Source organism: Colobus angolensis, unplaced genomic scaffold (genome assembly GCF_000951035.1).
Source record: "Colobus angolensis palliatus isolate OR3802 unplaced genomic scaffold, Cang.pa_1.0 Scaffold241, whole genome shotgun sequence".
Lineage (NCBI taxonomy): Eukaryota > Metazoa > Chordata > Mammalia > Primates > Cercopithecidae > Colobus > Colobus angolensis.
The window spans coordinates 4,047,421-4,061,133 of record NW_012115611.1 but is presented as its reverse complement, the minus strand read 5'-3'; the positions used below and the strand labels follow the sequence as shown (position 1 = coordinate 4,061,133).

The window sequence follows — 13,713 nt, the reverse complement described above, 5'->3', positions numbered from 1 at the left end:
CCTGATGTAAATGACGAGTTGATGGGTGCTGACGAGTTGATGGGTGCAGCACACCAACATGGCACAAGTATACATATGTAACAAACCTGCACGCTATGCACATGCACCCTAGAACTTAAAGTATAATAATAACGATAATAATAATAATAAAAAGAAATTGCTATATTATCAAGGTGCCTTTCTCTAATGATCAAGTTTGGTTTTGAATCCAGTGAGCACATGTTATTCTGATACTAATTCATTAAGAAAAAGTTATTGAAGACTAATTTCTTGTTATAAGAATGGCTGGTTTATCACTGTATCCTTATAGAAACTTACCTAAGAAGTGATCAAACAGATTTTTGCACTTACTATTTTCAAAACTCTCATATATTTATGATTTCTAGAATTTTAAAAATGGTAATTTTACTGTTCCTTTTTTGCATTGCTAATTAGGTCTATCATCTGGTTATGTTTAATAAACCTCCACAGTCACTTGATATTTTTAACCTGTATGTAAAAATAAGGTAAAGTTTTAGCATTGTGAACTAATTTTCCTTTTTAAATATATAACAAATTGAATACATTTTATTCATTCTAAATTTTAAACAAGTAAATTCATGACATAATCTATAACTTCCAAAAATAAAACTGAAAGCCAAAGACTATTAATTATCACATATCACATATGAAATTTGATCTTTATAGCAAAGATCAAATGATTAATGTTGCTTTCAAAAATTGATTTGTGATTCTGATGTTTTCGGATCAATTGATAGCAATTATTTTTGCGCAATCAGTTAACAACTGACAGATGCGAAGTATTGATTTTTTTTTAGGTGAGACAGGCTCCCTGAGCAGCTACAGTAGGAGAAAGAAGTAGTGGCATTTAATTCTAATTTATTCCTGAGAAAGTGGTGACTGACTGCAGTTCATGAAGTCCATAGCAAATGTTAGATGAAATGGTGAAATTATTCAGAAACATTAAAACTAAAAATTAAATTAGAATTCAGAATATTGAGTAATAAATCCCATGCCATGCATATTAGCATTGCCATTTAACTTGATGAAAGTTGCCTTAAAGAGACAAACTTATATTGTAAGTACTAATAGGAAGATGTATACTAATTTTCTGATAGAGCAATATCAGAGAAAGTTGATTACAAAACTGTATCAAAAGCGTTAGAATTTATATTATTTATAAAACTAAAGAGTTACATAATGTAGTTATAACATTAATCCGGGGTGAAAAAATTATTTCATTGCTATTGTCCTTGTTTAGTAGTGTGGTACAGGCCAGGCACAGTGACTCACATCTATAATCCCAATGCTGTTGGGGGCCGAGGCTGGTGGATCACCTGAGGCCAGGAGTTCGAGACCAGCCTGGCCAATGTGGGGAAACCCCATCTCTACCAAAAATACAAAAAATTAGCCAGGCATGGTGGCGGGTGCCTATAGTCCCAGCTACTCAGGAAGCTGAGACAGAAGAACTGCTTGAACCCAGGAGGTGGAGGCTGCAGTGAGTCGAGATCATACCATTGCACTCCAGCCTGGGCAGCAAGACCGAAACTTCATCTCAAACAAACAAATAACAACAGTAACAGAAAGTAGTGTGATACATTGCATATTTACAAAAAAAGATTCAAAATTAGTTTTACAATATTTACTGGAGAGCCTACTAGAGATCAAGCATTGTTAGGAATAAAACAAAGAAAAGCACAGAAGTCATCCCATCATCCTTCACGTAGATTGCAATCCAGAGAAAAGAGAAGTAGGTCAGGCTCAATCATGAAAATAAATACATTGTTACAATCTGTGATGAATACCATAAAGAATTTCAGCTTGCAAAAGAACTGACCTGCACATTAATGTATCAGTAAAATATAAACTATCTATTTCATTTTAACTCTTTTATTCCAATAAGTTGACATTAATGTGTGTCGTAGTTATAAAAATAGCTATTTAAGTCTCTAAGATCAGTTGACGAATGTTTGAAGTGACTTCTTTTGCTAAGGTTTTATCTTTATGACAAGGTATAAAATAAAAATTCCCTATGTTTAATTGTTAGTTTTTATTTCACAAAGGTTTTTTACATTAAAAAGATAATTATCTCATGATTATATTAAGTGAAATTCTAAAAACTTTCCCAAACAGTATGCCAAACGCATGAGTATGCTGAACGCACAAATTTTCTTAAGTATTATGAGTAAAGATTTCTAATAAAATGAGAAACTTTTGTGTGGAGGGAGAAAGAAAAAACAATGAATATATACAACCTAAATAGTAGAGGCTACACATAAAATAAGTATACTACAAGCACGTGGTAAATGTTCTAACAATGGTACAAATGAGATGTGGAATTTTAGACAGGAGAGAAACATCAGTTTCACCTTGCTCGGCCGGGGAAAAACAATAATAGAGGCGTGGGCTTAGCACTGTAGGTGAACTTTAGATAGGAATTGAGGAATAATGATTCATAAAAAGTATATTAAACAAACTTCCAAAATTAGGAAATTTCAGGGTCTTGAAGGAATAGTAATCTTATTTGGTCTGAGAGAATTTAAGGTATTCATTAGGAATCATGATAAAGTAGACTGGAAGAGCAGGGATGAATCCAATTGTCAAGGGGTTTTGAATGTAAAAGTAGGAAATTTCACATAATTCAGAGAATTTTATTGTTATTTATTATGAAGAAAAAATTAAAATAGTATTAAAATTTGTAAGAAAAAATAAGGAATATCTGTGGGTATTTCTAAGGTACCTCTTGGATAGCTCCCAGAAATTAATGCTAAATCAGACTAATGAATGCACATTTTTAGCAGTTAACTTAGAAATCCTTCAAGTTCGAACAATTTTAGCATGAAAATGTAGCATGACCTAATTCTTGATCTTAGGCTCATAAGATCTGAAACAGCTAAAGGAGGACTATGTTTTTTCCATAAAATAACTGACAAGTTTATGAAGGTCATTTCTTCCACGTTTCTTACTACTACAGGGTCACATTATGTGGCTCAGAAATTTTTAACATTTACAAATCTCATAATTGTGAAACAAACATGATAATTGTATTTGTCCTCAGTTAAACCTTGGATCAGTATTGGTTTTATTTTCTCTTACATTAAATCAAATTTTCTGTTGTTTCCATTTATGTTCCCAGTGCTTCTACTTATATTTTCTTTTCTGGTCTGTTTATAAATCACAGATCCCAGGGATCTATGCTGTCTCCAACAGCCTCCTTTGTTGACGCTTCTGATGTGACACAAGGGGTTGATACCATGTGGACTTCTGTCAGCCCCTCTGTTGCAGCACCCTCTGTGTGCCAGGAGGATGTATGTCACAATGGAGGCACATGCCGTCCCATCTTCCCCTCCAGTGGTATAGTGTCATTCCAATGTGACTGTCCACTACATTTCACTGGCCGCTTCTGTGAAAAAGGTAATCAATCTTCATTATCCTTTTGTATTTATTTTTAAAAACTTCTCCAGAGAATGGACAGGAGTTGAAATGTATTGTAAACTTAGTGATGGCACAAACAAGAAACATCTGTATAATTTTATTTAAAAATGAATTCTGATAGAATACGTTCAGTTTAGTATTGTAGAAGCAAACCTAAGATTTTTTTTTGCATTAGGAATGCCATTCGACATATATTTCCAATTGCCATATAAAATAGAAGTTAAAATTCAAAATAATGTTTTCTATGTAGTTACTTCTAAAATTATGGTGAATCTTTCCTTTGTTTCCATAGAGACAGTTAGGTTCTAATTAATACTATTTTTATTGCTTAATTGCAAAATAGCCACATTTATATACTTCATATGCAAATCCTCATATTTGAATTTAGTGTTTAATAATAGTACATTAACTTTTGATGCTTAAGAATATGATTTTAACATTAATGAAGCTGTTAATGAATGAAAAAAAAATATTCTCCTACTGTCAACATCTAATAGCCTCCTAAGACGTTTTCAGTTAATTAGGGAAATGCTAGACAACTAAAGCCAGAAACACCCTGGACAGATTACAAAGGCATTAAGTCATGATGCAGCTGACTGATTGTCCTTGCACTGATAGCTGAAGTGTCGTTGTGTCTATACAACTAATCTCATGTTCTAAATTACAGAGGAGGGGATGGGGAGTACTACTGGATTATGATTCAGATAGCAGATAATTTATTACTTATCCAAGACTATATTTGATAACTCCCCATTTAAGCGCTAAAATGTGGGACCACCTAATGTTAATTCAAGGTGTGTGGATGTGGCTCTGTGTGTGTGTGTTATTCCACCCTTCTTCCACAATGACTTTGTGTGACTGGGAATGTTTAATATTTAGCCAAGTAAGCAAACAAATACAGTAAAAGGCACAGAAATGGAAACATAGTCTATTTTCATGTTCATCTTAAGACATCATAGAAGTGTTCTTCAAAATTGATTTTATCTATAAAATGCTCTGAAGATACATCACTATGGCTTGATTTTTAGAAAAGTATTTCATGTGTTTGCAAAATATCATGATGTTTGCTTTCTGCTATAATTTAAAGCCATTGATATTATATAAATAGAAGGGTCTAGGGAGATAATTTGGATTGTAAAGCTCTTTTAGATCTACATTTAACTATTTAAAACTCTGAGAGGCTTTTTATCTTTTTTATTTTGTGCTAGGTGGAGTCTTAAAAAATACTCTTATTTATTAATCTATCTTGAGATGGAGTCTCTCTCTGCTGTCCAGGCTGGAGTGCAATGGCGTGATCTTGGCTCACTGCCACCTCCACCTCTCGGGTTCAAGTGATTCTCCTGCCTCAGCCTCCAGAGTAGCTGGGATTACAGACATAAGCAACCACACCCGGCTAACTTTTATATTTTTAGTAGAGACAGGATTTCACCACATTGGCCAGGATGGTCTCAAACTCCTAACACCTTAGGTGATCCACCCGCCTCAGCCTCCTAAAGTGCTGGGATTACATATGTGAGCCACTGTGACTGGTCTATTTTAGTTTTTTAATGTTAGTGTATCTCCTGGTCAGACACACGCATTACACTAGCAATAACCCTCTAAGCCATCATTTCTCTCTGTCCACTGAATCCTCAATTCTCTCTCCTTTAACTCTTTACCTAGTATCTTTAACACTTCATAGAGTAACCTGTATTGTCCTGCAGAAAAAAAAACAAATAGAGGTATTTTGGAGTAAAGCAAGGCTTCATTGAGGTTTAATTGTATTTGATGTTTTTGGTAGCAGAATATAGGAAATTAACCCCAGGAAAAGAATTGAAAATCTACCCTACTTTTGCTGTAGAAATTATGTTTTCATATTATTAATCATTTTATACTTCTTAAGTTTTTAACTAGTTTTCTTACTGAATTTATAATATTTTAAAAACCACTAAATGGGATGTTTTGCTAAACACTAAGTAATCTATAGAGTATTTCTTTTTTAAAAGTACATAATGAACACTATGACTAATAGTTTTATTAATAATTATTACTAATTACAAAATTGCAATTGAAGAGTAACTAATTCATTAATACTGAGGCATGTGATATACTAAACAAAATTAATGTATTAAGACTATTTTTAGATTATCATAATATTATCTGTAATTTTTTTGTTGCTGCCTCTTTTGGAAAGAGTTTCAGTACAGTACATAGAGTGCCATGTGATGTGCATGTTCAGAACTGAAATTTTATTTATAAATATCAAAGTAATGAATATTTATTTTTAACCATTTACTCTTCACATTTTAATTATCTTGCCTCTTTCTATCATAAAGAAAGCCAAGGGCAGGATTGTGTTTTCAACCTATTGTTCTAAATGTAATTTGTGATGTTATGTGCCTTAGCATCCATACTGATACATGTTGACTACTGCTACTGCCTAAGATCTGTAGTTCTGGAATCTGGCCCTAGGATGTCATTTTTTATAGTATGACTCAGGTTGGCCAGATGAAACCTGAATCATGCTACAGATGATGAAATTTAAGTGTAAATTTCAATAATTATTATATGCCATTTTCAAATTGTTTCAATTGCCTGGTAAAAACTTTGCTTTGGATAAACAGTCCCTAAATCTTCCCTATTTATATTTATTATATTTACATTTTTATAACTTCTTAGAAATGTTCTCAGTATTAAATGCTTGCATTTTACAGATAAATCAGAATTTACAGATAGAATGCCATGAAAATAATTTTTAAATGAATCCCTTATTGAGTACAATCAACACCTAAAATATATGAACTTCTGCTTCAGGAATGAAATTTGCATGATATTGTTGTGAAGAATCCTGATTTACCAGACACTGCACTGAGTGCTTCATGCATCTTATTTCACTTAACCCTCAGAATAACCCTGCTGAAGTAGGCTCTCTAAATTACCCCCATTTACAAATCAGAGATCTAAAGCTTCGAGTTGTTAAATTACTTTGTCAAGGTCACACAGTTTGTACATGGTAGAAATGGGATTAGAAGTAATCTTGGCTGACTCCAGATTTCACATTTAACCACCATGCTATATTACTGTACTAGTTGGAAAATCAAATTTAATGTGATGCCATGACATAAAATTTTTAAATTGTTCCACTCTGTCATCTGTTTATGAAAGGAAAAAAATCTTTGCTTCAGGAAGCAAAGAGAGTTTTCTTTAAAAAATGAAATTTCAAAAATCATCAAACCAAAGAAGTTAATGTTGATCTAGTAAGTTTTTAATGCAGAAGATATCATAGTCCCCATAAAATTAAACTGAAAAACACATTAGGTGAGCCAAAAAATTGTGTCTGAGTGGTCATATCTTTTCATAATGATTTTACTTAAACTAAAATCTAGAAAGCAGATTTTAAAGTATTTGAATTTCAGAAAAATCTAGACATAACTGATGAAAGAACATGACTGAAAAAATATATAATTGTGTAGACATCTAGATGTAAAGATATGTTGGAAATTGATTTTTCTTCCCAAGCCTCACTCCTTTTTACTTCTAGTTAATATTCTTAACCTGTGAAAGAATGTTATGATATTTTAACAACTTTCATGTTTCACAGAAAAATAGAGATGTCAATTAAAGTATAGGCCTTAACTAAAATAGCACTAGATCCAGTAACACAGAGAAAGGATTTCTGGAGCTATGAGACTAAGGAATGGGTCACCCACACACATATTTCCCATCTACTTGGGATTACATCATATGCTGCTCTACTTTATCAAATCATCCATATTCAATCAGCTGATAACATTGACTTATAGAATTAGTTTGATTTAATATGCTCTTTTTTTCTTCAACACATGCTATCTTAATTCATATTAACTAAATCTTGTTGCCTACTTCATCATAATGATCTCACATCTCACCAAGAGAAACATAAGAGCATATATTCTTGCTTTGTTTTATATGGCTGCATGAAGGCAGATGGCTGTCTCCTACTGTAAAGTTCAGAATGACAGATTTAGAATATCAGTGCCTTGTGTTGGGGAAAAGCGTATGCCTCTGACTATTAATTATAAGATTAACATTTTTAAACAGCCCCATACTTTTTAGTGTTCTATAAAACAGTTTTATAAATAATACAATAAAGGAGTATTTAAATGCCATACATTAACAGCAAGAAATATTTTGTTTTAATTGATATTCTATCTACATATATTACATATATATTTAAAGGTTAATTGTACTGAGTAAATTACAAAAGTAGAAATAAAAGTGAGACTGTTTACTAGGTGTTTTGTTTTGTTAAAAAAATAGACTGCCTAGATATCTTTGCTTTTACCATAACTGGAGTATATTAAAAGTGTACAAGAGTAGTCCTAATTTATTTGTTAACTTTAGGTCAGATGTCTGAGTGTCAGGCATTCCACAACTAAGAAGGCAGGGAAACAGAGCATTAGTAAGGTTCTTACAACAGTGATATCTCTTCCAGAGAACTGATAGTCTACATCATCAGAAAAGGACCAAGAAATAGGTGTCTGCCTTTTCAAATGTTAAAATCCATGTCTGAAAATCTGTATGAAATCAGAGAGCAATGCTGCATATTTATCAGTACATGACAATGGCTGAAATACTGAGATGTTAAATTGAAAATAAATGTGAATTGAAGTCAACAACAGTGACTGAAAGGAGACAAGATTGCCTATTATCAAAGACAGGGGATTTCATTTTTGAAGTCAGAGGTACACTGGAGGTTTATCACCTGCTCTTCTCTTCACTATGAACTACAGCATTCTCCAGCAGGGAACACTGGGCTCAGCTGGAGACAAAGACAGCCTATTCCCTATTCTCTTGCTTATAACTATGATACAATCCTCAGTGATCTTAAATCAAGGTTTTGACAGGGCTGTGTTCCTTACTGGAGCATCTAAGTGAGAATGCATTTCCTTGCCTTTTCCATCTTCTAGAAGATGTCTGAATTTTTTGGTTCATGGTCCCTTCATTTATTTTCAAAGAAAGCAATGGCAGGTCTAATTTTTCTCATATTGTATCTCTCAGACTTACTCTTACAACACCCTTTTCTACACTTAAGGATGCTTGTGATTATATAGGGCCCACTGAGATACTCCAGGATAATCTCTGTATCTCAGAGTCAGCTGGCTAGCAATCTTAATTCCATCTGCATCCCCAATTCCCCTTTGTCATGTAAAGTAAGATAGGCACAGTTCCCAGGAATTGGGCTTTGGACATCTTTGGGAGGCCATTATTCTGCCTACCACAGGACCTCTGTCATCTTTCAGGAGACTTACATGATTATACAAAAAAGGGAACCTATTGGGTGGATATCTAGTGTTCATCAAATTGAGGAAAGTAAATGAAATCAGCTTAGAAAATGTATCAAAAGATGTTCAATGTTCTGGAGAGCCAGGGAACAAGAGTTATAATGAGGCTGATCTAGGAACAGACTGGTCTATCCGCCCCCAGCACGGAACATGTGCCATGTTCTGAGCCACTTGCTTGAGATTCAGAGTCCCAGGAGACACTGAAATTGTCTAATTGGCAACACCTCAACCATATGCTAACCCACTGCCTGTGCAAGAGAAAGAGGAGAGGAACAAGAGAGGCCATTTTTCCTTGGGCTTGTGAAATAGTAACTAGACCATACAATCCACCAAGATATCACAAAACAGGCCTCTTCTTTATTTCAACACAAAAATATAATCATTCACAAAAGGCATTCATAGCATGTGTGGACATTTTTTTTTTCTCCCTGGATTTCTGTCTTTTATGTCCATTTATTTTGCAGAATAGTTTAGCAAAACTTTTTGTTGCCTTTCATCTGTGCAAACACAACATAAATACATCATCAAAATATTTCCATAAACAAAGATTTTTCCCTTTCTTACTTTCAATTTAGGTAATCAAGAAAACTATTTTATGGAGAAAATAGTATCTGAAATGGTACTTAAGGATCAGTTTAAATGATACTTAAAATAAATCAGAATGAACAAATACTTGAAAGAGAAGAGAGCTGTCTAGTTTGGTTTGGGAGCAGAGCACATATGGGATTGACTGAGAAATAAAGCTGGAAATTCAGGTGTGACTCATACGGCAGAGAACCCTAAATGACAGATTAAAATATAAAACCGTTAGAATGGTTTTCAATCAATCAAAGGACATAATGACCAGAATTGGACTTCAAAATGATAGATCTGAGAGTAGAATATAGAAAGGATTATGGTGGAGAAGAAGATGAGATGGGGAGAAAAATTGAGAAATAATTACAACAGGTCAAAAAATAGGATGAAAACTCTTTTAACCCTCATGCTTTCTAATAGTTTGGAAGCATAGATCTTTGTGTTCTCTTTTGCAGAATACAGTATAGATTTTTTAAATCCAAAATTTACCAAATGGATAAGGCTTATGTCCTTTCATATATTATTTTGTGAATGAAAATATGTGGTATAAAATGTGGTTATAGAAAACAAGTCACAGTAAAGGTTCCATTCTTTCTTTTTGGCACTATCTTCTGCCCCACCTATTCACAGAAAAACTGAATTATATGCAGTAAAACTTGACCATGGCACAAATGATATGGATAATAAAGCAAATGATATAGGCCTATTCTACAAAAGGTTACAGTCAAAGCAAGAATGATCAACTAGCTAAATATTTCCAAGTACATGTATTCACGCACACTGGGAAGTGTGATTTATCTTATATTTCTAATTCAGGGCTAAATTTCTTAACAACCATGACTTCATTGCATGCATTCCTATTTGTTTTTAATACAATTGTTATATACATCACATGTATACCCACACATAAAGATAATTTAACACATAAAATATGATTAAAATACATGTTTAATGTTTTTGTAGAATTACTAAAATCATTCACTATTGAAATATTTTAGAGGTGAAGAAACAATGTTCAAAAAAAGTGTAGTAACTTAAGTAAACTACTAGTTAAAGTCAAGTGTAGAACTAGAATACAAGGTCCATACAGAAAATGTACCACAGCATGTCCCCCAAAGTTTTTCAGGGGTATATTCCAAGTTGAATTACAAGAAAAATATATTGAGTTGCGTATACTTGAAATGAACAATTGCATAAACCAATAAGATACTAATGACCTCAATTGTACCAAATTATCTCTAGAGAATAGATACATATTTTACTCTAGGTATAGAAACTTAACATTTGATGAGTTTACTAATAGTCCTTTTAATGGACAGACATGTTTAAAAGCATTTTTTTCTAAAGTAAATTTGCTAACAAAAATAGAAAGCAGAAAATATCATTATACTTTCTTACATACTGCCAATGAAATCACTTTAAGTGACAATGTTTAAACAGTGGGAAGAATTAGAAAAAAATTGGTATTCAGTGATCATGCAACTTAATTTTTAATGGTTCCAGGACGGGGTGCACTGGGAGTGAAGAAAGTCCTGTTTAAATCTACAATGAGGAAATGCCATTTAAGCCAAAACTTAAAAAATAGAAAGTCATTAGAATTTTGAAAAGCAGAGGAAAGAATGTTCCGAAGAGAGTAGTATACTACCATAAACATGAGTATATAAGAATGATTTTTATGAGTTTTTTTTAAAGGAAAACCGTAAGTACTGATAATTTTCTTAGACTTAATATAAGACTAAAACCAATTATTGAAGAAAAATAAATGCCTCTAATTTCATTCACTGATGTATTTTAAATTTATAATGAGCCTATTTTCCCTCATCTAATGAATTTTAATGAAGTTTTATAGCCAAATGCTAAATATGACTATTTTTTCTGATACTGCAACTCAGTCTTTCAAAGAAAACACTATGTTTTCCATAGGAGAACACATTATCAGATAACTAAATTAACGGGGATAGGTTGAGAATCTTAATGTCATTTGACATTTAAAAATTTTAAATAATGGTAGAGGAACTACATTAATATTTTTGTATTACACTATTTACAATAAAATAGTAAGGATGTGTAAGAAAATACTATTCTCTAGTTAACGGGAATAAATCAGGGAAAAGGATTGAAGAATATAAATTTGGATGATATGAAAACAGACCAACAGTAAAAGAAGGGCTAATGTGAACCTGCCCTAAAATGTTATTACACAATGGCAAAACAACAACAAAAAGCTATAATGAGCAGAGATAATTAAGAACAAAATGTGTGATCTCTGGGAAATTCACTTTCATTTTTGTCAACATGCAATGTGGCTTTGGTAGGAAAAATTTAAGAACTTATATGTAAAATACAACATCATGCCCTTACTTGTAAATACAATCTTATTAATGAAATTGAAAACTATCTGAGCAGAAGAATTTATTATTTAACTGTCCTGGGAATATTCAATCAATTTCAATTGCTTTAATCTGTTTTGGTAAGGTTTCTCTGTGAATGTCTCTATTCTCTGTCCTAGGATCATAGATATGGATCTGAATAAATATGAAGAGATATGAAGAAATATGGAAATTAAAAATAATCTTCACACAAATATGCCACCTTTTGTCTGCAGTTCTCTTGGCTGCTTGTGGTTTAAAAGTAGGAAATGGAAACTTTGTGTAATCTCAATGTTTCTGAAGACTACAGTAGTCCCCACTACTCCACAGGGGATAGAATTCAAAGACCGTCCCGCAGTAGATGCCTGAAACCTCAAATAGTACCAAGTCCTATACCCAGTCATCCTTTGTATTTACAGGAGATTGGCTCCAGGTCTCCTCTCAGATACCATAAACAATCAAGTTTCTAATGTAAAATGGACAAAGGAATTTTTCACATCCCAGGTGGGATGGATGGGGATGGTATGAGATTTCATCACAGTACTCAGAAAGGTGCGCAATTTAAAATGTGTGAATTATTTCTGGAATTTTCTATTTAATATTTTTTAACGGCATTTGCCCATTAACTGAAACTGAGGAAAGCAAAATAGCAAATAATGAGAAACTACTGTAATATCAGATTGTCTTAGCCCATTTTCTGTTGCTATAACAGAATACCACAGACTAGGTAATTTATAATACACAGAAATTTAATGGTTCGTAGTTCTGGAGACTAGAAAGTCCAAGATTGAGGGGTCACATCTGGTGAGAGCCTTCTTGCTGTATCATCCCACGATAGTAGACAAAAGGCAGAAAGACAGTGAAAGAGAAAAAGAAAAAGGGAGCCCAACTACCCCTTTTATAATGAACCCCCTCCTATGATAATGGTGTAAATCCATTCACTTTGTCCTCGGGACCAAATCACCTCTCATTACACCGAACAGGCCAACATTGTTGCATTGAGGAGTAAGTTTCCAACAGGTTTTAGGGGCACACATTCAAACCATAGTACAAATGTAGTAACTAAGAAATAGGAAAGCAACAGATAATAACAGCTAATATTTACCATGGTACGCTTGGTACATACACACTGTCCTAAAGTCTTTTCATGCATTTTCTCTTTCATTCCACACACCAATTCTGTGAATCAAGTAATAACTTATTAGTTGGAGGCTTTTTTATCTCCAAATTATAGAAACCAACTCAATAATAAATAACTTATACTGACTAATTTAATCCTCATGAATCAGTGTGATTTTGGAGTAAATATTATTCTATCCCCACAATACAAGAGAAAAAATGGAGGCAGAGAGTTTAAGTGTCTTGTCCATGGTTAACTCAGCCAGTAAATTCTGGAACTGAGATTGGAATCCAAGCTTTTTGAACTAGTTTACCTATCTAATCCAAGTTAAAATAAACAATGATAGATTCAAACTTATTATATGAAAATAAAGGTGGAATCTCATAGAACCCTAGAATGAGCATGCAAAGATGTTTGCAGAAGGGAACTACAACTAGGAACAAAAGCACTCTCAGTATTCTTCTGTTCAAGTCATGTTTCATTTTTACTACCATGTCCTGATTGACAATGGATTTTGAATGAACATTGTAGAGTCCTTCTCCCAAGGAAGACCTGAATAATTCTTAGATTGAACCTGGGGAAGAGATACTGGCTGTCCAGTTTGGCTAAGGGAACCGCCCCTCATTCAATGGCTCTAGTCCAAAGTATGCCATACTGGCCAGTCTGCTGAAAATCAGCTCATTGATCTACCTGCAGATTAGAAAGCAGCTGCCTAAGAAGGAAGAATTATGGTGGGCGGGGAATATACCACAAAATACGTAAACTACAACTATTCAAATTTCCATCCTACTGGTGAAAAAACTGAGCACAGAGAAAATAATTTGTGGGGTCAACAAACCAGAACACAGTAATTTGTGGTGATTACCAAAGTAAGAACTCAAACCAAAGTGAATTTAATGCCAAAAATTGT

At 33.3% G+C, this 13,713-nt stretch overlaps 1 protein-coding gene across 2 annotated transcripts in view; it reads left to right on the top strand.

Moving 5' to 3' along the window:
- The window catches only part of EYS (eyes shut homolog (Drosophila)), a 2,062,375-nt gene that overhangs the window by 1,554,746 nt on the left and 493,916 nt on the right, over nucleotides 1-13,713 (top strand). For both annotated transcript variants that reach the window (XM_011945635.1, XM_011945634.1), the window contains exon 31: nucleotides 3,182-3,414. In XM_011945635.1, coding sequence (XP_011801025.1) covers nucleotides 3,182-3,414 — 233 coding nt within the window. The remainder of the gene's footprint in view (nucleotides 1-3,181; nucleotides 3,415-13,713) is intronic.